At 42.3% G+C, this 27711-nt stretch overlaps 1 protein-coding gene across 2 annotated transcripts; it reads right to left on the bottom strand.

Moving 5' to 3' along the window:
• Positions 1 to 1063: 1063 nt before the first annotated feature.
• ITK (IL2 inducible T cell kinase) lies at positions 1064 to 27711 on the bottom strand. Of its 2 annotated transcripts, none has more exons than XM_051631590.1 (17): positions 27541 to 27711; positions 17262 to 17366; positions 14365 to 14446; positions 12979 to 13107; positions 12302 to 12342; positions 11379 to 11530; positions 10853 to 10918; positions 10609 to 10663; positions 8799 to 8878; positions 8043 to 8179; positions 7203 to 7277; positions 6331 to 6502; positions 5691 to 5907; positions 4884 to 4948; positions 4676 to 4794; positions 1897 to 2054; positions 1064 to 1358 (listed from the first exon to the last, which is right to left on the bottom strand). In XM_051631590.1, the coding sequence occupies exons 1-17, from the start codon at positions 27709 to 27711 to the stop codon at positions 1287 to 1289; spliced, it is 1896 nt and encodes a 631-aa protein (XP_051487550.1). In that variant the 3' UTR covers positions 1064 to 1286. The 2 variants fall into 2 exon arrangements, with proteins under 2 accessions (XP_051487550.1, XP_051487551.1); XM_051631591.1 differs by having other exon boundaries at positions 12293 to 12342; positions 27541 to 27710.

Genomic DNA, 27711 nt, shown 5'->3' with positions numbered 1-27711 from the left:
TCTGTCTTGTGGTGAAAGTATAGATTTTCACTGAGGTACCAGGAGATAGATATTGTTTCTACCTTCTGTTGTCACCACTTAACGTGGAACTCCTCATGGAGTAAGTACCCAGGCAGTCCCATTCACACAGTTTTTTTTTCTTTGATCAGTCCCTAGAGGATTAACCAGAAGAGATGGAAAATACTTTGCTTGTGATGATTCAGTTATTCTTTGAAGTAGGACAAAACTCTTCTCATCACTTGTGCACTGAATACCTGCTCTGCCTATTTTCTCCTCATGACTACCCTTCTGAGCCCTCCAGCTCGTTCCTTCCAAACACACAAGTTCAGGAGTAGGTTCCTGTACCTTTCACAGATAATCAGGTCCTGGGATCCTGTCTTGTCCTGCATTGGAGACACACAGCACTCTGCACTGCTCAGTCCTCTGTATTCAGTTCAAAGAAATTGGGTGGAGATCACATATTTAACTTCTGATGTAGAAAGACTGAAGAAAAACCTAATACAAACTTTCAGATTTTACTCCTCCCCTCTAAAAAATGTCTCCACTTGCATCAGCACCTCTCATTTTCCTGCTCACTATACAATGCAATTTGTGAAAATTTCAGAACTTCTCAACACGTTGCTTTTTCTCTTCCTTCCCTACAAACTCACACGCAGACACCTGGTCAGTTTACCAAGTACCGGAGTCCTTTCCCTGGTATGCCAAAGTTTCAGAAAAATTCATGTAAAGGAAGAACAAACCTACCTTGAAATACCACAATCAAAAACACAGCCACTAAACCCAGCCTGTTTGCCTGTGTCCTAGGCTTATTCCTGTTCAGAACTTTCAGGTCCAGCCCACTCTGAATTAGAGAGCCATGAAAATGTCTAAACGTTCCTCCTCAGTCAAAGACAGGTTTGGGTTTTTATTTTCCCCAGGGAAGGCCTTAATTTGGGAATTCACAGAACTGGAATAGCAATGTCATGCTCTTTGTTTTGAAGCATTATCTTCAGGATTAAAACACTTGCTGGATTGTGTGGTTCAGGACTGTGCTCAGTAGCTGGTTCTGCTTGTGAGCTGCAAACCTCATTCTTGGCCAAACCAAAGTCTGTGTCTGTCTAAGCTTTGGAAGACCTGGGGATACCTTGTCTGTCTGATAGTACCAGCCTCTGCCCTCTCTTTGTCTCCAGGCACATGGCAAGTGTCTATAGTGAGAGGATTCCTGTTAATGCTTTGTGTGGGGAAAATCCAGCCATCATCTGCCCTCTCAGGACTCTTTTAGCTTCACTTAACAGCCGGTGCTATGATTACAGATCAAGCTCAGAGATTTCACTCAGCTGATAGAGCAGAAGAGAAAAGGACGGCCGGTCATCTTTCCTCTGAGCAGGGGAGAGAAGAGAGAGGGAGAAAATTGTCAGCTTAAATGGCAAGGCTAGGAAGGAAAACCTTGTGAAGAAACTGAGTATTAACAAAAATACAATCTATTGTTACAAAGAAAATGTCAACAGAAGAATGAGCTTCCTTCTGTGCCATGTTTCTTTGTACTAGCAGTGAATTTTGCCTAGTGGACACTAAGTACCTTGTAATGGGTTGGCTGTCATTTTTATCATCACTATTAAAAGTCAGCCCCATGGATCCACAGCTTTCTTAGCAAGCAAACTATTGAATTAACTTGAGCTAGATGCAGTACGTAGACTTCTCACTGAAGTCATCACACTGTAGAAACAGCAGCTTAAATAAAAGGCAAAGAGCCTAGAGTTTGCTTGCTGGTGCAGGTGAAAGCTACAGAGGGCTTCACCTCCAGGATTTTATCTTGCGTCAACATGTGAGGTGTATACCTCTCTCCTCCTCCTTAAAAGCCAAGGGGAAGAGAGCTCTTCTCTTTGGGAAGTAGGGCTCTCCAATTATGGTACTCACCATCCTCCAGCAGTGGCTCATGACCTCATAAATTGCCTTGGAGGCCAACTTGGGTTTGTAAAGCCGAAATCCTGCATTGATTTCTTCCACCACTTCTGCATTGGTGCGATTCTCATAGGGGATTTTGCCTTCACTGAAGACCTCCCACATCAGCACTCCTAGAGCAAACAGATGAGAAAAATCACAAAGAAGCAAATAAAACCCTCAGCAGGCCCATGGGCACCTTCCACTTGCTCTTCTTTGCAGCTCAGCATTGATGTCTGTTACTTGGTAAAGCATTTTCACTTGGATTCTCAACACACATCTGAAAACTCAGGCCCTAACACAGCTGTACAGTTTGAGGATGCCAGTTAGGATCTCTGCTGGGCACTGAACTGTGTGGAAGTACCAGTTTGGTCACTGCAAGTTTGACTTCTCTGCATCCTACTTCATGATAGTCCAGCATGACAGAGCTGTCTTTCCCCATGAGTCAAACTGTGTGTTACATGTCAGAAAGCAGAACAGTGTCACCTGTCTTCTCCCAAACTCTGAATGAGAGGGAATGTTTGTGCCTGTAGGCCATTCAGATATGTCATCTGGGAAAGAGAACCAGCTGTTTATTACAAATTCAGTTTATCTATTTTTGCTTCCAGTTAATCACACACAAGTGCCATGTCACTGATGTTCCTGCCTGCAGTGTGTCCTACACCAGAATCTGCTTGTATTTTGGCAAGACATGGGGGCAAGAAAGCTCCATTCCTGTTAGTCAGCTTAGCCTCAGTACTGGGAACTCCTTGCCTGCAAAATGTCCCAGTTGGTGTGATTCACTGGGATGAATTCACATGCAATGAATTTCAAAGGACTGCAACACGATTTTCTTCTTTTCCCAAAGAGTAAAATGTTTTCTTATGAATACTATTTAAGCACTATAGAAACTTGTGCTTCTGTAGTGTGGTGGGAGAGAGACAGGCAAAGACAAAAAGACTGTTGAATATGTTGTGGTTGGTCACCAGATCAGAGAGGCTCTGCAAACAGAGTGAATACAAGGCATCTGTGTTATTATTAGGTTTAATTTCTTTGGTCGCCTGATGTGACTGACTTGGTAAACTGTGTTCATTATAAAAGGGAGACAGAGGGATAGATACACTGATCTGAAATAAAGTTGTGTAAGTTCAGAGTCAACTTTGCTAAATAATGTCTGCTTTCCAGCTTTGAATTCTTCAAATAGGAAGATGCATATAGATTGCAGCTCCCTCCAATGATATTGACCCTACTGCAGAGTAAACAAAAGCAGTTGTACTTTTTTGTACAGATTCTGGAGCTGGGAATTTCCCACTCCCATTTTTTTCTCCTAGGCACAACAGGATTTCAGGCCTTGGCAGAAGAGATGAATGGGCTGCAGAGTAGTGGAGCATAGAGCTTCTCACAGTCATGAGGCCATGACATGACAGAGGAATCCTCTTATGCAAACCCCACTGGATGGGGAGATAACAGGTCTGACAGATGTACAACACTGCTGTCTGCACATTACACAAAGAAGGACTGACCAATGCAAACAAAGCTCACGGGTATTTCATTCAGCCCTGAAACTGGAGTGAGCCAACTTCACCAGGCTTGGCTTGACTGCAAATCAAACTGAACACCCTTTTTGGAACATCTGGCTCAGTCTACAGGCCAGTTTCTGATTTGTGAAGCAGAAGAAGATTCTTACCAAAGTAGCATCTCTCCCCATGTCACTGCCACTTTGCTATGAGGTGACGGATAGCTTTGCTGGCAAGTGTCCCTTGGTAGTGTGTGGTGAGTGCTGACAGCTTCCTCCACGTGCCAGGGGACACAGAAAGAGGAATGGTGCTCTCTGAAGCATCTCTGGGTTGGGTTTGCAAAGGCAGTTACATGGATCTGAGCACCCAGCTTGCACTATGCTGCTCATAACCCGCCCCAGGAATGCACAACTTCCAGAGAAGAAGACAGTTCAGGGAGAGGGAAGCACAGAATTGACAAGTACAGACAAGCAAAGGTTATAATCCTGCATTATTTACTGCTAGGCCCGGAGCTGAGTGGCACCCCATTGACTGGGTGCTGTGCACAGCACACTGCACCAATTCATTCTGCAGTACTACAATTTGCATGTTAGCTGGAGGTGGGCCAGACACATCAGTGTGCCAGATCAACTGGGGACAGCCTTTGTTATCTCCAGTGCCAATGACTTCAGGGGAAAAAACCATACAACTGTTTTCTTATCTATGAGAGTCCAGAAGGGAGACCAAAGAACAGACCCAAATCATGAAACGATGCACAGGGGAGCAGGAAATGAGGTGAGAAAATGTGAGCAGTGAAATATTTTCCTATTGGAATAAAGAAAATGGAGTCAGCAGAGCAACCTTGGAAAGACAGGGTCTGAGTGAAGCACCAGTGCCCAAGACTGACATGCAGAGACATGGAGTGCCTGAGTATCTTTCCTTCCCTTTCCTTACATAATCTCCTCAGTGACTCTCCAACATTTTCTTGGACACTCCTGCTATATCAACATGAGATAGAATCCACTACTTGGCATTATGTAGCATTGCACAGGAATAATAAATTAAATGGGCAGTATTTGCAGTGTTCCGAAATATCTAGATAGTTAGTGTTCTTTCCTTTCTTTCACTTAAAGGATTTAGGCTTCCTTTCCTAAGCCATCATTCAGGCAGAACACAGATGATGTTGTGTCTAGGAGAGTGTACTTGAAGTTTGAGCCCCTAGATTTTCTGAGCTGACATTTGTTGATTTTTTTTTTCCCGTTCTAACACAAGATTCTTACCAAATGACCAAACGTCAGATTTGGTGCTATAGTTGCTGTAGGAGAAAACCTCTGGAGCAGACCACTTGACTGGAAACTTGGTACCTGTGGAGCTAGTGTACTGATCATCAAGGACAATCCTGGAAAGGGAAAAGAAGGGAATGTGCTGAGCAACCTCCCCATCCTGTGGCAGCCCCAGAGGGACCACGCGCAGCTGGAGCGGCATTACCTCGACATCCCGAAGTCGGACACTTTGACCACATGGGATTCCCCCACCAGGCAGTTCCTAGCAGCCTGCAAGAAAAGAAGGTGCAAAAGCAGAAGGTCAGAGCTGAAAGACCATCACAGCCCCTTAGTTCCTTTTATCCCAGCGGAGCAGATAGTGCTGAAAAAAAAGGAGAATCAAAGTGACAAAGAGGGCAAATACTTGATATTCTGGTGCTTTCTGGATATTTTACAGCCAGCTTGTTGCTTTTGCCAAGAAAGCTGCTCAACCACCAGTTGGACTTGCAGGCCCTCGATGCCCAGATAGGGCAGAGAAAGACCCTAAAATAGCCACAGCTACCTGGAGTTCTTGCTCCCCTAACAAAAACAGCAGCAGTGACTGAAACAGCTGGATTGAACATCACATATTTAAAAGTACTTTATCAGCAATGCATGTTTATGCATGTGTTAAAACCAGAGCTTTTTGGCATCTTCACTAATCTTAGACATGAAGAGTGGCCAGTCCCTGGGAACTGTGGGAGGTGGGGCTCTTGGTGAACAAGAGTCCACTCAGAAAAAGAGACAATCTTCATGTCCTTGTTTCTTCTCTCTCAAGCACAATTAAGGGAAATAGATTAATCAGCACTCCAGGGGATGTTTTGTTTGGTGGTTTTTTTTCCATAAAGAATCAATGCTGCTTCTGAAATAAGGGAAGATACTGGATCCCCTGTCAACAGGCAGGAGGAGCATGAAAGCTGAAATTAAGGAAGGGAGAAAGCACAGAGAAAAGCCCAGCTGGAGCAGAGAAAAAGTCTATGTGGGCCCAACATACCAGATCTCTGTGGATGACAGAGTTTTGTTCCAGATAAGCCATTCCTTCACACACATCTTGGCACATGCCCAGCAGGGTTTCCTTGGTAAAACTGCCCCGCTGGCTCCTGAGGTAGTCGGATAAGCAGCCGTTCTCCATGAACTCAAACACCAGGCAGATGGGAGCATTCTCAAAGCACACACCATAAAGCTGGACTAGCTTGGGGTGAGACAGCTTCCTGTGGGATGGGAAGGGAAGGTAGAAAAGTCTTAACATCAAGTGGCACTAAGTATCATCCCATTTTAATTGTCATGGTCACCAGAAGAATTTTATGCATGGAAAATCATCCAATCCAGCAAAAATAAAATCCATTTCCACCTATTTTGAGCGGAGGAAATGTAAAAATCACAAAGTCAATAAGCAGAACAGCAGAGATGGAGAAAATAATTTTGAAAATTGATAAACTCAGAAGCACAGTGATTCACCTACACTTTGAATTGCCTTCCTTTGTAACCACCTTTTTCTCTCTGTACTATTTAGATACATAGTAGATAATCCAAGATTAAATTCCCCATTCATATTCCTGAACATTTTCACAAAACTTTGGCTCAGTCTTATGAATCCTACAGGGTCTGATTTTCTTGGTGAATCTACTACTTACATCAAGACTTTAGCTTCCTCTACAAAATCTTCTTCAGACATTGCTCCTTCACGAATGGTCTTTATGGCTACTTTTGTCTTGTCCAGCAAGTAGCCAAGGTAGACAACCCCAAACTGACCACTGCCAACCTCCTGTACACGGGTGAGCTCAGAGGGGTTAATAACCAATTTTCCTGTTGATTGTAAGGGAGAGGGAGTAAGGATCTAGCAGTAAAATGTCAAACAAAAAGCTTTTGTGAGTTAAACATTGAGATGGGACTCCAAGCGAGACTTTCTGGCTCTCCCTAAAATTGTCTGTCTGACCTTTGGTAGTTCATTTGACTAGTCCATGCTGCAGGTCATGTTCAAGAGTAGGAACAACAACATCCTCTTTCTTTCCCCATTTGTCTTGTCTATCCAGTTCTTCCGGGAGGATTGTTTCTAACATGCATATGTGCACTACCAAGCACAACATGGCTTTGAATTTCTTTGATGTCTCCAAGAGTTACAAAAAAGATGACACCAGAAAATTCTGTAGACAACAATGTGCAAATGGTGGTATCTTTGAGAAGGGAGTCAGCTTTCATCAGGTTATGGTATGCTCCTACTCCCATCACCTTTATTCAGCATTCATCTCAGTATTTAATACTGACTTCATTGAGACCCTGGGGTTCTCATCACCTCCCTCAAAGCACTACATGATCATTTAATTCAGTTATCAATGGTAGTGACAAATATGATAATCTAGTGAATACTACAGTGTAAAGATCTGAAGAAAGCTCTTTATTGTGGCCATAGTGACATGAATATTAATCAGTATCTATGGGGATGTTCAGGATCACCCAGCTAACCAGCAAGGAGTGTGATTCCCATACAGACATGAGAGTACCATACCATAGCTCAGCCCAGCAGTGATTGGGGCTTTTTTTCTCCAAGAAGAGACTGCGTATCGTAAACGGGTGACAAGACCTGAATAACAGAGGAAAAGATGGGTTCCAGTTATTGTCATAGTCATGGGAAGTGAGGCTGTCACTACCCCAGAAGGCAGTCTGGATACTGGAAGCAGATTATTGTACTGAGTTCTCAGCTCCACTTGAGGGCAGCTGAATGTCTATTTAGACCGTGATTTCCTGCCTGCTAGAAGGAAGCCACTTCTGAGTAGTTTCAGCTTATTTCCCATTTACAATCTGTCAGCAAATGTGAGCTGTGAGTCTCTGTTAAGTCTGATGAAATTCCAAATTATACCTTTCATTTGTAGGGTATTTTTAAAGCCCAGGGTTTCCCTTGATACTCCTGGACTGTAGGGATGGGAGTTTTTGGTGACTCCCATGTTTAGCTATGGTCCCTGTCCAAGTCCTTAACTTTGTGTCAAATCAAGGCCCAGGGATATATCACCTCCTGGGCAAGAAGACCCTGTGGTGTAACTGAAACAGGTAGCTTGATCTGGCAATAGTGACATATCCCCATGGGCTCCCAGGAATGAAAGGACTCTCTGTAGTATGTCATTATGACATCTGTGTTGGTCATAGTCAACCTTAGAAGGACAACCAGAATGAAGATGTAATGCTGGGGCTGGCCTGAGATGGTCATTTTCCAGGATAAGTGGAAGAGAAGGTGATACCATTCAGAGTTTCATTGTAAGGACAGGGGGCTTGAGAGCCTTCCTTCATTCAAAACAGTCACCTGGCTGCATGGTAGGCCAGCAGTTACACATCAGCATCAGCCTTCACTCACCTCCTGCATTGTGCTGGTGATAGTTGATGAGCTCAGGGATGCTGTCAAACACATGCTTTTCTGCCAAGTAATATCGCTTGGGAAAGTCTGTTGTCTCATTGATGTGATAATGCTTTATCACAGGATTGTTATCAGTGCTGAAAAAGAGGAGGTTTTCTTTGAGGAAAGCTAAGGTGCAGCAAAAAGACAGGAATCTGGGGTATAAGTGGAAGAGAAGAAAGCAAGCAAAGGGGAGAACCTTCCTTACACAGAATGAATGGGAGAGGAGCAAGGACTGAGCTGCAATTGCTTATGAAAGCTGTGTACTTGTATGTTCTCCCTCTCACTCATAGATGGTCTCATCTCTAGAAAGGCTGAGATTTCCTGATAAGAGAAGGTTGAGTACTAAGTTTCTCTGCTTTTTCTGTGTGAAAAAAAAGATATTTCTGCCCCATCATAGAAACCCTTTCACTAGTCTTGTGTTTACCCACCTCTGATGAGTCCAGCACATAGCCCATGCTGATCCTACCAACACTTCAGCTGAGGGGACAAAGGACTATTTATAGGCATATATTTAGATGCAGGGAGGAGTGGAGCCTTTAATAGACTTTGCTAATGGCAGCTCACTCTTCTGCCTTTTTTGGAAATGTTTTCCTCTCTATCATTTTCATGAGCCTTCTGCTCTCTATAATGCCAAAACAGCTACAGAGATTACACTCTCCTAGGAGCCATTTCATTGATGTAATTGATGTGCAAAGCTGCTGAACTCAGCTGTACCTTAATGCTTTGGTGAAAACAGAGACTGTGTACATGCCAGGCTGCCTTGAATCCCTCACCATGAAGGCACCTTCCCTACCCTGAAACAGAAGCAAAGGAGAGAAAGCTGGTTAGAGACACAACAGAAAAAAACCCAGCATGCTGGGGGCAAAGCTCGGCTCATGTCAGCCCTGTCTGCTGCTCAGTCACGAGGATGTGCTAAACATGTAGGAAAAAAAGAGCCATCAGCCAACTGGTAGAGCTTGCTCTGTTCATGCACAGCTCTGATGGCTGGCCAGGGCCTGCAGGTACACCCAGCTGGTCTCTCTTTGTTGCTATGTATTTTTAGCTCAATTTCCTGAGGAAATGAGACATGCACTCACTTGTGGGTGTGGGTACACAAACGTGAGCCTCTCTGACCCTCCAGGCCTCTCCTCTAGAAATTTTGAACCCATTGATTGCTTTCAACCCTATCTGATTGAGCACTGGTCCTGCCCTTTCACAGGTACCCCAGTCATCCAGTATCTAAGCATAAATGTGTAGGAAAGTGGGCTTCCTCCACTCTGGCACTCATAGAACAATTTTCATCTCTAGTTTTTCACTAATTGTTTTCTACTCATCTGAGTGCTAAAATGTATCATGTGCCATGATCCTGCAAGGCCAAGCACTAATGGATCAGATGGCAGAGGAGAAGATTCAACATTACAGTTTGGATTTAATGTGCTGACCTACATATTGATAATAAACCCCACATTTTTCTTCTGTTTGCAGACAAAGATGCTTTTCATCAGGCATCCCAAGTGTCTGATTATTTTGTTCCCTCTTTTGCTTTACATGGTAGATTTCCCCATTTTATATGTCCTCTATGCACCCACAGCACTTGGTGCAAACCTAATCCACCACATGCACCCTGCCTTGGCCTCCTTCCTACTTGCCCAGAGAACTGATTCAGCTCTAGGTGAACACAGGAGCCAAGCTGGCCACATTTTTTGGGGGGAGAGCTGTGGGGCTGCAAGGTTTTCAACTAGAAGGCTCAGCAAGCACACAGAGGGTAGTTGTCACAGAAAAGTTTTCCTGGTAGGACCAAAAGGGAAAATAAAGATCACTAAACCATGCATGGACACATCCCATAGAATTTATAGGAACTAAAAGTTTTAAAGTCACACAGAATTGCTTTTATTTTCATAAAATACTATCATTCCAAGAAACAAGTCTTTATTCACATCTCCTGCTAGAGCTACATGAATTAAAGAGCTGATTTAAAAAATAAGGTTGTGTTTTTATGGAAAATTTGAACAAGAAGTTTACTGTCTTTATTTTCACTGCAGCCTTAACTGGAAAACTCTGGCTCAGCTGAAAAATGAAAGATGTGCTCACATTCACACACACACAAAACTAAAAAAAAACCCAACACCCCAAGCCCATACTTTTGGCTTTCATCCAAAATATTTCAGCATGAGATTGGTCAGATTTCCAGAGAACTACTGGCACCCACAGGTCTCCTGCAGAGACAGAGAAGATGAGCTAAAAATCAGAGTTTTCAGCTGACCCAGTGTACTGAAGCAGAGTTTTCCATCAGCCCCAGTTCTTGGATGTGTTTGACCAAAGCAGGATGGCACAGCTCTCTGCCCATGCTCAGCTGCTGTGGAAGTGAGGGACTTGCTAGTGGTCCTTTATCTCATATCACACACTAAGAGCAGCCAAGGACAGCAACATAGCAGGAACCTGGGCTTCAGCTCTCTCTTACAGAACGGAACCCTTGCAGGCTTCTCCTGGTTTGTCCTTAATTAATCATTATTGCCCATCCACCCTACACAAAACACTGGCTTACCTCATCCTTGAGGAGAGCTTCTGCTTTGCTTCTGCTGATGTTCTTATTGTACCACCTGAAAACATCAAAACAATTGGAGTCAGTGTTTCTCGGCTGTTAAATTTTCTGGTGAAAAAGCCTCTGAATCCAGTGTACCCAGCACTAGTGACAACACAGTATGTGGGTAGGGACATTGGAGGCTTGCAGCACCTCTAACAAATCCAGGGCACTTAGAGGCAGAAGAGAAAACACAGGCACAACTTACTCATAGATCTGCAGGTTCTCGGGTGATTTTTCCACCAGGTAGCTACTTGGCACGTAGCCTTCGTGCCTGTTAAAATGTGACAGAGGGTGAGTGTGCTAGACAGGCAGGATTTCCTCTGCATCTGTGGGAGTCAGCCCTGAAAGATCTGCTTGCTCTTTGCATGATAGAAATCCTGCTTGCTATGCACCTAGTAGGGTTACTGGGAAAAGGAAACAACTGATTGCACCTCAAAACTTGGAGAGCTGCACAGTTTTCATTCTTTTCCCCCTGTGTTTGACAGCAAATATCAGCCTGAGCTAAGGACTGTTATTTTTTAAAATTAACTTTTGGATCCTTTTTCTTCAGCTGCCTGGATACAAGCAACATCAAAGGGAAGAAAGTTACTGTAAATAACCTCCCATCACTCCTTTCCCATAGATCAGAAAACATTTCACAAAAGTTATACTGGAGGCCAGCATATCTGTTAATAGAAGAACAAAATGGACTTAGAAAGGATTTGTAAATTGGCTGTTGAAAAGAGACTTACCCATTCTTGTCTTGAATCAGCCACCAATGTTCCTCAGAGCTGTCAATCACATAATATTCCTCATTATATTGTAACGTCAGCTCCTGTGGATTCTGGGCTTCATAGTCATATATGGCTATAACTAAGGCTTCCTTTGGGTCTAGCAACGATTTCTGCACAAATTAGGAAGAAGACTCATTATATTCATATTCATAAAAAACAATGGCATGCTGTCTATAATGTTTCTCCAGCAGCACTGGTGTCTTCTGGGTTCAAAAGCCACAAGCCTAGGAAAGCAACCCTGGGCATCTAGTGGGGGATGTTCACAACATGAGGATTTTTTAGCACTTTCAAACAATGAATTTAATATAAAATTTAAATTGCACTGAAGAGAGTTACCTACTCCTTCTTAGGGAAGGATTACTTCTGTGTCATCTACACAGATGTTTCCTAAATTCCTTTTAAAGCTCCCAGTGACAAAATCTCCATGGCCTCCCTACAGGGACTGTCCCAATGTTCTGCTGCCCTCCAGCAAGGCACTCAGCCCTAACAACCACCCTGCTTCTTTTTTCTTATTAAATAAGCTAATGACATTTTGTCCCATCTACAAGTGGGTTGGGAAAATCACTTCTCTGTTCCTCCTTACAGCAGCTTTTCTCATATCCCTCCTACTTGCCCAGTTTTCCTTTCTATACATTGAAAAAAAAATACAGTTGAAGCTTCATTCATGATTGGGAAGCTATTTGTGAAACCAAGCTGACTGAACCTAACTCTAGTGGGATACTGCTGATTTATAGATAATGAAAAAATACTAAAAAGGTAAAAGAAAAGACACAGGACATTCTAGGTCACTGCACTGTGATGGACCTTAATGAAGTTATATTCACCACTGCTAGTTAAACACAGGACACTAAATAAAGCTCAGCTTGCCTCACTGCACTCACCCAGTTATCTTCAGGAGTGGGAGGAAGAGGCTTCTTTGAGGCTGAAAGGAAATCAAGAAAGCTAATTTGAAGTAGAACTGGACAAAAACAGGGGAGAAACCATCAAGGTAATGAATTAATAAACATGATGCAAAACCAGTGAACAGCAAAACTTGGTCTTTTAGAATAGACTTGCCAACAGCCTGCCCTAAACAGTGACTCTTGGCCACACAGCATAGGCTTGAGACTGGTATGCAAATACTCATGGAATTGTGCAGATATAAGGTAAAAATGTCTTGGGTGAGGAATGATTGAATATGCTTTTTAGGAGACAAAGTAAAGATTACACTAGACCATTGAAACCACAGAGGAAATACAGTTAGGATGGAAGAGGACACACAGGGTTGAATGCATCTATCTCATGAAAGCTGTGATTATGGCTTGCTGACTGACCACAGCTGATCAAGCTCTCCATCTCACTCCGAAGACAGCACCAAGCAATACATAAAGGAAATTGTTAATTCAAAACAAAGAATGCCATACACAGTAACAGACAAGCCAGAATAAGGAATATCCCAAGAAAACAGCAGCATGTCTCTTGATGGAAATGTAACATGATATTCATTACAGATTTGATCCTTTACTTTTGCTAGGAATAAATATTTTCAAGGTCAGGATAGTCTTAACAAATCCCATACCAGTTTTGGTGGGATCATACTCCACACAGCCAGCTGCCATCTTCTCTGTCTGAGCACAGCATCTCCACTTGCCATCTATCCAAAAATCTGGGTGGCACTTTGAAGCCAGACTGTTGTTGTTTCTGGTTTCTGGAAAATGTTAGGGGAAGAAAAAGGAGGGGGGAAATAATTTTATTTGCACTCACATCATCTCTGAAAGACATCTAGAACTGAGTGGAAATAATCTGCACTATAAAGAAGCTTCTTATTCTTGTCAAACTAAGCTTTGGTGGATATTATCAGCCTCCTCTGTTAATGTTTTCCTTTCTTGTTGAGTGAATGGCTAGAAGAAAGTTTTCATAAGAGAAAGAAAGCCTGGCAGACCATCTAGATGCTTCCTATGGAAGACTACAGCTCTAGACTCTGTATGTATGTAAGATACGGACACTTGCTGCCTTGACTGTGCAGAAGGAGTTGTACAAGCTGCATTCATCAGCACTCAACATTTTTTGCACATGTAAATACCAGTCTTGAATGTCTGCATGAGTGGTTAAAGGTCCTCCTTTTTGAAGCTCAGGCTCTCTATCTCTAATACTAATTTTACTAAAAAGAACAAAACATTTCTGCTGGCCTGTTTCAAGTGACTATTCAAATTGTCCAAGTGAGGGGACAGTTTCAAAATGTTGAACCAGAAGAGGTGATGAAATAGAAGCTTGGAGCAGGTGCACTCCAGAAGGGAAGTAACTGGTTGCAAGAGTAAGTGCGTGAACTTAATAATATCTCCATCAGGCACAATGTTTTCAGAGTGAACAAAACAGCAGCCTGTGTCGTACAGCAGGGAAATGCTATGATGGAAACCTAGTGCAATGTTCAAGTAACACCTTCTTATGTCAAGTATTTTGCTTGGTTTCTTCCTGCAGTTGTTAGTTATTGTGCCTGCACTTCAGAATCCTTGCAGCAAACCACAGCACAATTCAGGAGGTGAACAGGAAATGAAAGCTACCCACAAAAATGTTTCTTAATAATCATGATTCTCTTAGAAGGTTGTCATCTAAGCAAAACATCTATTAATAAGAGCTGAAAATTAATTTGTAAAAAAATACTAGCTATATAAAAATCCTTATCTCTTCCTGAGTAAGAAACCACAAATTACAATAACATATAAACAGTTTATCCTAGAAAGAGGCAAATAAAGCATTCTATGTCCAGATTTTCCACTGCTGCTGAAAACAGACCCACCAAATGTGTAAGCAATTTAACTTTATAACTTCATTCCCCATTACCAGTTTGCATGCTTAGATATAAAACATCAATTCCTCTTGCATATTTTATCCATGTTACAGGTTGTGAGCAAGCTCTCTGGGATGAGTAAGTTCAACGATCAGGTGGGCACAGGGGTTTTATTACCTTCCTTCAGTGTAAAGACCCATTTCTGCCGGCTCTCACGGTTGGGTGCAAACACATAGAGTATGTAGTTGTCATGGATGATCTGGAGAGGGGAGTAAAGAAGGAAGCCAACCATTAGAGACAATCCCAAATATGCTGGGCATGAAGGAATCACTGACGGAACGGAAAGCAGCCCCCATAACAACAAATGGCACACAAAATGATGATGTGGGGAAGCAGAGTAACAGGACCTGTTCAGAAACATCACTTAACCTTGTTGACTTTTGATTATTTTAAATGGAGTAGAAGCCCTGATCAAGCGAGAACTGTGGACAAGCAATGTTTTAGATTGATGTTATGCTGTTAAGAAATGCCCATGAAATCAGTGGAGATGCAGCAATTTCAATCTGCAGAGGATTCAGCCTGTTACTCACTGACTGCAGTTTGTGCCTCTAAAGCATCTCTGGGGAAATGGCATCTGTTTCTTGGCAGTTTCTTGTGCGATACCTTTACTTAAGATCTAAGAGTCAAATTTAGCTTTTCTTGTGCCAGTATAAATCTCAAACAACTTCCTGGAGATTGTTTGGATTACTATTATTCTTCAAAGTTTTTAATAGCCTTCACTGGGATTATAAATGGGAAATAAGCTGGAGCAGATGAACAACGAGTAATCAAGATGCTGTTTTCATCAACTTGGCCTTAATGAGTAATGAACAAAGGAAGAAAAATACAGAACATTTGTCAAGTTTCAGATCAGGGAATAAAATCATCACAAGTACAGATATGACTCAGATACTAAATGGGATGACTACATTTGGGCCTAAAACTTGATGTAACACATAATCTATAATTCTCTCCCAGTATTTATTTCAATAATTTAATTCCATATAGGACCTGGTCACTTTGATGCACAGATGCTTTGAAAAACTTGGACTTTAAGAAGAGGTTTCTACAGGAGAGCAGCTGTTTTTTCAAGTTTCTCCAGGGGTGTATATGAGGCAGTGTTGATTGTTGCTTAAGGAACAGGAAACATTTGCTATCTCTTGGCTTGAAGCCCTTGCAGGCACACGCAGAGAGCTGTGTGACTCAGTTGCTTTGCATTCTATGGAGAGATAAATTATAACCTCTTTTACAAAAAATAGAAATAGGGGAGGATTCACTCCCACTCACTTAAAGCCACTCCTGTTGATATTATTGTTATGTCTGCATAATGTTTTGACAATCGAAGGCAGATTTTGAAATGCGCAGTAAGCAGATCTCCAAAAGTCGTAGCCATGAGCATGTATAACTGCACAAAAACATTCATTTCATGCCTCTCTGCAGGGGGCTCACTTGCTAGATGAGCTACACAGAACCAAAAAGCCACTTCTGATTCCACAGAACATTTACAGCTGGGTGCAGCTGACTGCAGTGGAGCACTGTCCATCATGCCTGCTCCACTGTTATCATCCCACTAGTACTGGCCACTTCCTGTTTCTACAAGCATTGGATATATGGAGGTACAGATTTGAAAATTCAGACAGAAAATAAACAGATCTGAGCATTTGTGCCTTCTCTAGTCCATGTCCACTCAAGCTGGGGTTCTCCATCCAGCTTTCCCCCAGCCAGGCAGCTCCTACCATCCCCAGTTAAGAGCTTTCCTGTTGGATGCTCATCAAGAGTTGTTTGTAGGGTACAACAGCATCTTCTGCTGCTCCCAAATGCCGATAAACAAGGCCATAACACTCAGAACATCTGGTTTCTTGAGTGCTCATTATGCACCAGCTTAGCAACAGTTTGTATTATTCCAGGACAATTTTTATGATCCTGACTGGGGACCACCCCAAGCTGGAGGGAGGGTTTCCTGACCCACCCTCATTTGGGGAATTATTTCCTCTCCCTTCTCATCTCTCTGCAAGGTGATGTTTTCCAGGGCTCAGAGTACAGCATGGTGGAGATGCACTTTTACTGTTCAAGTGAAGATTTAGAGAGAACTCTACAAGCTACTTCATGATTTGCAAGAATTATAGTACCAAGCCAAGCCTCCAGATTGGTGCTGGCTTTGAGATAACAGGAATAGGAAAAAAATAATAATCTTGCCTTATGTTTGTCTTTTTTCTTTTTAAAATATTAGTTGTATTTTTAAACATTTATTGTGCAGATGGGTCACAATCATTATTTTTTATCTGCAAATTTGAGTCCAGATAATTCACTCTTTTAAAGCCAACATGACCAGAGATGGCTCTGGATTCCCTGAAATCCATACAACATAATTATTAAGAAAAATAGTATCACCAACATGACACAATTCTGATAAGTGGCAGCACAGGGAATAAGATAATAAACTGGGAATTTGTGTTGCAATAGCTCAGCAAATATTCCGTGGCATTTATGTTTACTTGGTGGTGTAAATGTATTAATAATTAACACTCGACAATGTGTTTCTCATCCTACAGCTGGCACTGTCTGCCTCTTGGTCCTTAAGCCATCTCATCACTAAAAGCTCTCTCTGCTCTTGTCTGGCAAAGCCTCCCTAAATCATCACATTCACCAGTTTCTGATGCAAAGGCCACTAAATGGGTTTAGTTTCAGCACTACACAGGTAAAATGGCCAAACCTCTAGATGGATTCCCTGTGTGAAAGGTGGGATCACTGAACAGGAGTTAGTGGGATAACTGAATATTGGGTTAAACATCAGAAAGGATCAGAAGATCTAATGATCCTTTCCAATTTAAAACCAACGACTGTAAGAATTTATGGATCTTGTAGTAAGACTTGGTCTCTGATTCCCCAGTTCACTTCAAAACTCAATCTGCTTTTTCCTCCTTTGTTGTTATTCACCCTGTTGGGTTCATTAATTGACTGCACTGTGAGGGAGAATTTTATTGAATACAAAATCAAGTGATATCTCTGTCAGTATGGTCAATGGACAGACTCACCTGGAAAGGATATTTATACTGGCAGGGAATCATGATGTCACTTTTCACAATTTCCACACATTTAATCCTGGAAAGTTCCACAGAACCCTTCAAAGTTCTTTTTTTCTAAAAGACAGAGAAAAGCAATTGTTTAATGCTAATGAGTGTGGATTAAGTGAGTAATTAGACAAGACTGTCATGTCCATAGGAGATTTCATTTTAATGGAGCAGAAGAAAATTAACTGATTATGTAAGACATTTAAAAGTATAATCATTCTTATATATGGCACCTCTATATGGATTGCACATACACACACATATAAGCACATACATCTATTTCATGAGCATGTGGATTCTTAGTGAACCTTTGAAAAATTTTGATTGAGATTCAGGTTTTAATTTTTCTTCCAACAAAACAAAATGTCTTTTTAACCAGAAAGAACTATTTCCCTGAAATGTTCAGTTTGCTGACACTCCTGTTTCATACTGAAAAGCTACAAAACAAACAATACTGTAGTTAAAAAAAAAAATTTGGCTAGTGAGTATTTCAAAACTATGCATTTTATCTAAAATGTAACAGTTTTACTACATCTATTTTCCAAGAACAAAACACTTGACTGTTTTTGTTCTGTCTGGGTTTTTAGCTAGGAAAAAATAACAGGAAATTTTGAAAGAAATAATATCCTTGAAAACTTGCTGACAAAACTGTTCTCCTGGTAGCCTCATATACCAGATGCCTAGATAGCAGTATGGGCTGTTAGGAAAGGGTGAGAAAAGAACAGACATCCAAGTATCCCAACTACCTCAGTGTACCCTGTTTTCTCCCCAGATCCTCTCCCTGTAGCTCCTTAGCTTTTGCAAGAGCAGAGGAGGTGACGTGTGTGGCAGGTGGGGTCTGGGCTTGGTTCCTGTGCTTCTGGTTTTCAAACACAAGTGACTGAAATGGGAGAGAGCGTGAACTTGAGCAACTGTGTTGTACCTGTCACAGATTATCAGAGACACAGCCAGACCTCAGCAACCTCCTCACCCTCCCTCAGACCCCCCACCCCTTGTGTTCTTCACCCTCCAGCTCCTTCTTGCTCCTTGCTCCCTACATGACCATGACCCTGCAGCTCTGCAGAGGACGTCCCCACCCCTGTGCTACTCTGCAGCTCACTGCTGCTGTGTTGCTGCCTTTCATCAGTAAATTTAGCCTAGAACAGGGGAGCAGCTGACACCACTGGTGATGGGGTGAGGTTTGCCATAGGCTATTGTCAAGCAGCCTCAAAACAGAGAGGGCCCAAGGCTCCACAAATCTTGTCCTTGCACAATTGGCAAGTTACCTTTGTATGCTTGGACTTGAGGACAGAGAGGAAAATTATTACAGTGTGGTCTCACATTGCTTTTAATGGATTTTGCTGGAGCATTTGGGTTTTGTATTTTTATTTGCTCTAGTTCAATGAGCAACTCAGGATTTACTGCCAGCACCATCTCCTGTCGACAGCATCTGACTATGTAGGTCCATGGTGTGGTGGAGTGGGATCTTTTTATATCAATAAACCCAAGTCCACAGAGTACCCCTAAATGTAAATACCAATTACCCATCAGGAGTATTGCCAAGCCTTAGAAGGTTTTACTGCACCCCATTTTCCCCATCTGTTTGCTTTCACTGCTGTCTGTTCAATTCTTTCTTCCAGACTTGGCTTCCTCTCTCTCTTCTCCACAATCTCCTCTATCATTTGTTCTGCCCCTGGGACTTGCACCCCTTCCATGAAATACAAAGCCATTTATTTCCTACAAAACCCTTCAATTTTACTAGCACTGAACCCTCCTTCATTTTATTCCTTTGAAGTCCAAGGGCTTAAACCACATATATTCCTCCTCTGAGGCTTTAGGAAGCAATGCTGTGCCAGTCATACTCTCTGCTCTTTCACTGCAGGCTGTTTTTTGTTGATACCTTTCTGGACTCAGCCTTCTCAAGGAGCTTTGTGCAATCACCCTGCAGCTCTCATCATCTATGGTGCTCCTTTTAATCACAAAATTTCAGCAAGGGAAGCTCCTCATAATCTCACGTTGCAGTGCAAAGTCAGGGTGCACCTCCCAGCCACTGCATTGCCCAGCAGATCCTCAGCAGATGGGACTTTGCTGATAGAAAGCAATAACTGTCCTGGAGCAGCACAAACAACTGGAATTACCACTCACAAACCAGGCATTACCCAGAAAGTGGACTGGAAGCTAAACATATCTCTGCTTCTGTGATGCCTGACTGCACTTTAGTCCAACAAAAGCAACTGGGCCATTTCAAAGGGAGTAGAGAGGAAAAGCCTCTTAAAAAATCTCCAGAAAACCTCAGAGACTTGTTCCTACAAGGGGAAGACAAAACATGCTGACAGATCTCCATTTGTTGTTTTCAGTCTGCCTGGAGTATAATTAAGTAGATGTTTTAGCTGGTTGGTCAGGAAAAACATCAGTGGTCTTACTGTGTAATGTGTGTGGAAAGATAACCAAGGCATGCTGCTGCCTCAGGAGGAGATGCACAGTGTGCTGCAGATCAGTCCATCCTGCTTCATTTCTTTTGGTCAATTACTTGCAATAAGGCAATGCTGGGAAGGAGAGCTAACAGCTCTGAACAAAGCCAGGTACTACACAGGTTCAACACATAATGGTCTTCATCCCTAGTATTTCACCTCCTCTTGCCACACAGCTCCAGCAGCTCTTTCACTGGTTAGTCCTTTAGTTTGTGTCTACTGCATAAATTAGATGACCACAATGGTCCCTATTTGCCTTAGATACCAGGACAATTGACTGTGGTACAATTGACATGGCCCTGCCCTGCAGCACAAGAAGGCATCTCACCATGCTTGCTTCGGGAATGAGCCACTTGACAATTATCACATTCTAAGACTATACAACCACCACCACTTCTACCCCCCACACCACAGCAGCTTGGTCACACAACCAAAGCATCACTTGTCATCAGGTCAGGGACCGGGCAGGGAAGGAGGGGGTTGTGGAGCCTGTGGCTGGAGGTTCAGCAAGCCATCAGTGATGGCTGCACATGACACAGGAGTGCCAGCTCTGCACCCTCCAGCTTCACAAATGTCTAAGATCTTGTCAGATATGGGGCTGTGCAGTCTGAGGAACTTGCTGCTTTCTGGCTGGCACTTTGCCGGTGCTATTTCTGATGCCCGTTCATCAAACGTGCTGCACCAAGCCTTTAGGGTGAAGGTCCCTTGGAGGATGCTTAAAGGTTTTACTGAACCACACTGTATTTACCAAAAGGTCCTGGCAAAAAAAGTAGCCACCAGTGCTGGAAGCAGAGGAGGTCAAATGTTATGGAGATGTGAGGCAAGGGTGGGCAGAGCACGGGAGGAGGGAGCAGGCAGCGTTTTCAGGCCATGTGCTGTGTTTCATAAAGGCAGCTGGGTTCAAAATTTGTGTAAGAACTTGTATCCTGTTTCCTTTGTGCTGGTGAGGGGAAAACCAAGCAATTAAGATTCATGCTGCTCTAAACTCCTCGGAAGCAGTCACTGCCAAGGGCTCCCCATGCTGCAGTTGGGCTTTCCTTGCCCCACATCACGGGATGTTCATGTTCACCTTTCTGTCTCCCTGAACTGCATCCCTATCCTGCCCTGTCCCTTCCTTTGCAATCCTGGCTGCTCCTCCCAGTCCAGCCAGGCACCTCACAGCAGAAAGGATTGTGGTGCCCTCTGTAGCCCCACTGTGTCCCCCCTTTGCATATGGAATCCTTCCTCCCACCTTGAGGTCTGTTGATAAGCCCATGTTTGCTCCCCAGTTGCAGATGGGCGTTTTCTCTCAGTAGGAGGGTAGGGCAAAGCTGATTTGTAGTTGCAGTGGAGCATGGTAGGAAATTCCAGTCCTCCATAAGCTCAACCACATTTCCGTCGACAAAAGCATTTAATGAACTTCTCTAGTGTCAGGTTTGCTTTTTTTTAAATAATTTGAGCCAAACTTAATTCCTTGTTTTCACTTATTGTCTTGACTAAAAGGAACCTTTCTTAATTGGTGATGATGTAGATGAGGGGTCTTTGCCTTGGCTCTTGGACGCACAGGACCTACTTGTCCTGTGTCACCTGTCCCTGTGCTCTGGCAGTGCTCAGCGTGCAGCAGAAGCTGATTTGGGGGGTTTTTGCTCTGTGGACTTGAGGTGGTGAAACCAAGCCAAACCAATGCTATATGCAGTCCCTCAGGAACAGGCAGGAGAAAAAAAAAGAAAAAAAAGTCAAAATCTTCGACTTCTGCACAGCACTAGAATAAAGTGTATGTGAGTGTGAAGAGAGGCTTGTGTGCACACTGAAGTATTTTTAGAGTGGCAACGAGAGGCTGCTGTTCTGGTGAGAAAAGTGCCTTCAACATCTACTGCAGGTACTGGCCCTCAGAGGACTAACATATCTCTGCACACGTGTGCAGTGGATGCTCTCTAGGCCCCCATCCACAGCTCTTAGTAGTGACTTGATAACTACACACTTTGAGGACAAATTAGCAGTAAGAATAATACAACTTAACCACATAATACTACTTCACCTGTAGCTTCATGCTGCTGGATTCTAAACTGTGGTATAACACCTGTCATGAACTTGTATCATTAGCTGTGCCTGTGGGACTCAACTGCTTTTAAGAACAGAAACACCTTTACTATTGAGACACAGGCAGCAACAGGATGGAAAAACAAACAAACAAACACAGAAATACTTTCCACTCATTTGATTAGGGCTGAAAGTGAACAGAAGTAAAACCAGAGATGGCTCTTGTGTTCCCACTGCCCACAGCTGTGCCTGAATACCCCACAGAGGTGGATGTCTTAAGTAACACAGTGACAATTTTAGGAGGTTGCTATTAAGAGCACAGTAACTGATTTCATATATCCCCCCAGCTATGAAGAGCAGAGGGACACAGTCACAGCTGGGAAGTGGCACAGGCTGCTCCTGGCTCAGCACTCGATCTCGGGTAGCACCTGAGAGCAGTGAGCTCAGGTTGACATAAAATGGGAAAAACCCCAACAAATCCTGCCAGAAAAATGCCTGTTATCAGAAGATTTCAGGCTGCTTTCAAAATGACTGAAAAAAAATTTTAAAGTGGAAGGGTCTTTCTCATACAACTGTCTCTGAGCTTAAAAAAGCAAAGTAAGATCTAAGCTTGTATGGTCAGATCCTTCAAGATATTCCCTATCAGCTTCCAGGAAAACATTTGAGGCTATTTTTGTAATTTTACTCTGATTGGCAGGTACTGACCACTCCTGGAGACAAGTCATTTAGCTCATGGACCTCTAGTGTGATCTGAGATCACACTTTAATATTCTCATGACTTTAAATCAAGCTCTAGGAATAAAGCAAGAACATACAGCCATTACTGAATACTGGATTACTTTCTTCAAAACTATAATCTTGACTCTAGCAAAGACTGGGAGGAGTGGGTTGCAGTGAATGAAGGGCTCAGTGAAAGGCAATAAGCTAAATTAAGTTGACTAAATGACATCACTTTTTCATTTTAAAAGTATAAGCTTCAAGGACAAAACAAAATTGGTCAGAAAGGATTAAAGAGTACAATCAACAGGCAGGCAGCTCCTCTCAGTTCCAATGTTCATTGCAATGTGAAGCAAAGGCAGGCTCTGGAAGCAAAAATGGCCCCAGTAGAAAAGTCCAGTAAAAAGTAACTACTAGTAAAAAGTAACTACTAGGAAATTTCATATTTATTGTAGTATATTCATCTTAGGAGGAATTCCTCCCTTCTTAAAGATATAAAAGAAAAAATGGGTTGAAGATTTTGCTGCATCCTTAATGCTCTCTAACACAAGAAAGATTTCAGCTTTGTAATTTAAAGAAAATGGAAGTATCTGACATTTGCTGAGAAGACATTGGTCACGAGTAATTTTAAAAAATCATTGAAAGAATAAAGAACAATAAATACCTGGACAAACATGTAGTAGAAGCAGAAGTGGGCATGCATAGAAAATGCAAAAAAGATAATTATTATAATCAAATTCTGGAAGAAAAAAAAATATTCCAGCAAAAAGGAGCTATTTTTCTATACTGAAAAATACCACACATTTGAAGAATTAGAAAGGCTGTAGATACCAGACAGAGAACAACCCACATTTTGCTTAAAGCAATCTTATCTAGACAATATCACCACCCTTAATCATGCCCCAGAAGTCATGAACGAGAACTGCAATAGATGGGAACTTTGTAAATATCTAGAAAAACCTTTCATTAGATGCATCAGAACAGGTTACCCAAAGACATGAAATCTCTGTCCTTGGCTTTCAAGGAGCAGCCTGTCAACACCACAGCCAGCTTGTTCTCGTGCTGGTGCTAGTCCTGCTCTGAGTGTTGATCTAATGCTGTCCCCATGCTCAGTGAGACTAACTGAAGGTAAGAAGTGCCTTTCAGCCAGTATTGCCACTATTCCATGATTTCACAGTAGAAATGAGGCTCATTGTGGCAAACAATATGACCTTAATCTTCCATCAACTCCAATAATAGAATTTGGATTGTTGAAAAATTGTTTTTAAGTTTACGGAGGTTAAAGGATTTATTTAACATTAGGCACAGGTTTGTACCTTGTCTCCATCTTCTTTAAGATGTATTGATTTTATTACATAAAATATATTGAAACAGGTGTGATGTAGACAGATGCCAAGCCTGACTTCTTTGTGGTTGATAGGTTTACTATTAATAAATTGGATGAAGATATGCATCTAAAGACAGATGGTATTGCAAATTCTGGCAAGCAAATAAAACTTGTTAATAAATACATGAGAAGTCATGAAGAATGATGCATCTACTCAGATACAGAAGGTAGTTATTAAAACCTTAATTAAATTCACTTTAGATGAGGATTATAGCTTCATGAATGTTAAGGTATTCAGAAGCCATGAGAAATATGAATAGTCACTCTAGTTAACAGGAACACCAAAATGGAGATCTTCAGAAGAAAAGTCTTAGTCTGTTTACATTAAAGTCTTGGGGGAAAAAACAAGTCTTTCCAGGGCAGGATGGACAAATCAGATTCTGTGTAGAATAATTAAGGTAAAATGGCCTGCTGGACCAAGGAACAAAATGCTGCTTTTGGTAGCAGGTAGCTGGACTGTTGTGATTAACCCAATGTGTAGATAATGCAGCAGAAGCAGCTGAAGCACCTTTAGGATGCTGATAAAAGGCTTTTCATCCAAGTTTATTCCTTTGTTCTCCTGGAACAAGAGACTGAAAGCTAATTTCAAGACACACTAGAATGCCATCTTTATATCTGAGTATCCAAGATCTGAATGAAAGAGCCCAGGACACGGCTGACTCTTGCTATGTGACCTCTTGAGCATCTGACCAGTCTAGGAAGAATACCACTATATAAATGAGAAGGGAACTTGGTCCTTTTCTGTGTGTGCCTTTCATTGCTGCCTTTAAAAACTGGGCTAGTAAAGGTACATGAGTGAATGAAGATACAAAATTAAAAAGTATTCATATGCCTGAACTTTCCAGGTGTTAGGTGAAACTTTTTCAGCCTTGAAATACTTCTCAGAATGCTTCTGTAGGGCAAGGTGCCTATTTTTGAAGAGGAAAAACTGTGGCATGGGGACACGGAGTGCTTCTCTGTAGTTGATACAGGCAGACCCAAGCACTCTCAGCAGGTCTGAGCCATACCAAGCCGAGCAGCTCTGATGCAGAGATCATGCACTGGTAATGGTACCACACTAAGGTGGGACCTAGAAGACAGTGGCCTATTCACTAGGTGCAGCATCAGACTCAGACATCTGTGCCACTTTTAGACTTGAAATACAGGGAGACATGCTCATTTCTGGCTGTCTCCTTCTGAGTAGGAGTGTGACATGCTGAAGACTGTGCAAGAACCTCTACTTAGTATCTGAAAAACTAAACTATCTCTCTTCACTCTCCTGTCTGCAAACTATGATCTACCAAAGACCACAAGCCTTTAGGCAACTGGGATTTTGGTAACTCACCAGTTCAAGTGCTTTTGTTAAGTAAGGACATTTGAAACTCCATCCTAGACTCCTCTCCAAAGGGATTCACTTGTTTGCTTCTTCTGGAGTCCTGCGAGTGTACTGGCACCCTGAGACTATCACATAGTGTCTTCCCTGACAGTTATTCTGGTGAGGATCAGACTCTTTGAAATAAGTTAAAATGATTACTCCTCTTTGCTCATTTACTCATATGTACAGTGGCTATTAAATCAGACCCTGGAAACGAAGAAATTTTGCCCATGGAATTGATTTGCATGTTATAATAAAGGAACTTCTGATGCATTTTAGTAGAGATGGGGGCTGAATGCATTTGCCTGTTACCAGGGCTTTGCTTTGTGTTAAGACAGCCCTGCATTGTGCACTGTGTAATTAATTCCAGAAAACACAGCATCTTATTGTTGTCAGTTATTGGAGGCTCATTCTCCTAATGAGATATGTAAATATCTTTCATTAACATTAATGGTGACTGTGTCCCTGACCCCTGAGGAGAACAGTGCTCTCTGTCCAGCCATGGTGGTCATGATGAAAATGCTATTGCAGTCACTGCAAACATTTCTTTTTATGTTGTCAGTTGCCTGGACAGCTTTTAGTGTCATTTACAGAATTATTCCTGTACCCCTTTGACCTGTTTATTTGTTTGCTTTGGACTGCTACAATAAACATTGAAACATCTTTTTATACCCACAGCATCAAATTGCAGAGAAAGGGACTGGGCACTACATTGTGTTAAATACAGGCAAAGCCTGGGCTTGAGGCATAAGCATATGATTTACTTAAAGCCACCTGATTGAAATCAATGGGACTGCTCAAATTGTAAGCAGGTTGCTAATTATTTTACCTGACTTTATGCACAGGCTGTTGTTACTGACAGACTAGGGACCAGAGAGTTGGATACTGTATAATACTGAACTCTGGGTACAGTAAGCCACTGGACACATTGGTCAGGGGTTCTTAAAGACATTAACAACTCCTAGAGCCAACCTCCACAGAGATTTCCCTGGAAAAATATATCATCTTAAAGCCAAGACAGTTGCTGGCCCCATCTGTAGGGTGCAGTACTTGTCCCCAGGGACACTCCCCATCACTGCTGGTAGAGAACAGCAGAGTCCTTACCACTTTGCCCTAAACCTCCAGAGCAGGGGTTCCACATGCAAACTCCCTGCTGGCAATGGTGACAGCCTGTGCTTTTGAAATATAGTTTAGATAGCAGACAAAGAGAGTCCCAAACCAAATATAGACACAGTATGCAGCAATAAATATTATCCTATTTAGATATGGAAGTAAGAACAACATGGACTATACAATAAAATAAATAAAAAACAAAAACACATTATGCTGAGTATATTTTAGAGAAATAGCTTGCAAATAAAAATGACTGTTAACCCTTAAATCTGGTATCCAACCTCAACTTGGTTATGATAAAATACAAGGGCATGTCATACTTTGCTTTTGTTGTTGGGCTCAGTTTTAACTTAATTTTCTGCAGCTGAGCAAGATCAGAGGCAGCACTGTCCCCAGCTCTGTGCTGTGAGTAACAGTGCCTAAATATCATGAATTAACAGCACATTCAGTGACTGTTGGAAAACAAGCAATATTATTTACAGATGTGATGAGGCTCAGCAAACATCCAGGTAGTAGAAGAAGGAAATAATTCTCACTTCAGTAGAACACTTAGCACAATGGGGTGTGAAGATTGACTTCTAATTTTCTTCATGTTTAGCAAACCAGGGAAATGCAAGCTTGAGGAAACAATGCCTAGTCTGAGCACGGATCTCATCATCACATCCCTTCTGAAGCTAACTCCACAGACCAGCCGTGTTACACATGATGGCTGAATTTATTTAAAAATGCAAGACTGGTCTCCTACCAACTATCAGCCTGCTGCCCTGGAGGAAAGAATGAAGAAGTGAAGATCGGTGGATGACTTTTTTCGCAGATGTAATTAGGGCACACTTGTGAGCTCTGCAATGTGCTGCTCCAGGTCACCCCGTACTCATGAGAACTGCCGGGCACAGGCTCACGCAGCTGTTACACATGGGCCATAACAGCCCATGCTGAACTCCTACAACAACACTAGATCCTTCCTATAAAATAGCAAGGTAGTCTTCTTCCTCCATGCACACCAAATGCCCACTGACCAGAAACTCTAAATGACCCATTTGGCCATTCTGCAATTTTCAGGGAATGGTGCTGTAGTAAGGACCAGAAATGTTAATAAAATTGAACAAAGATAATCCTTCCCTCCATAAGCATCCTTCCCTTCCTTTAACAAATGTCATCCTTCCCTCCGTTACTCTACTATGAGAGAGAAAATGGCTGACGTACCCCGTGGCGATGTTCATAGTAAGCCAACTTGGATTTGGTCAAGACAAAGAAGCGCACTTTAAAGTTGGAGGGTGAAGTCCTCCTCTTCTGCTGGGATTTTTTGATCAGCAGTTCCTCCAGGAGCACACAGTTATTCATGGCTGAGCCAAAAATGGTCCTCTCCCAGGACAT

The sequence above is a fragment of the Apus apus genome, chromosome 13, assembly GCF_020740795.1.
Source record: "Apus apus isolate bApuApu2 chromosome 13, bApuApu2.pri.cur, whole genome shotgun sequence".
Taxonomy (NCBI): domain Eukaryota; kingdom Metazoa; phylum Chordata; class Aves; order Apodiformes; family Apodidae; genus Apus; species Apus apus.
The sequence above is the reverse complement of the archived record's forward strand: the minus strand, read 5'-3'. Positions and strand labels throughout refer to the sequence as shown.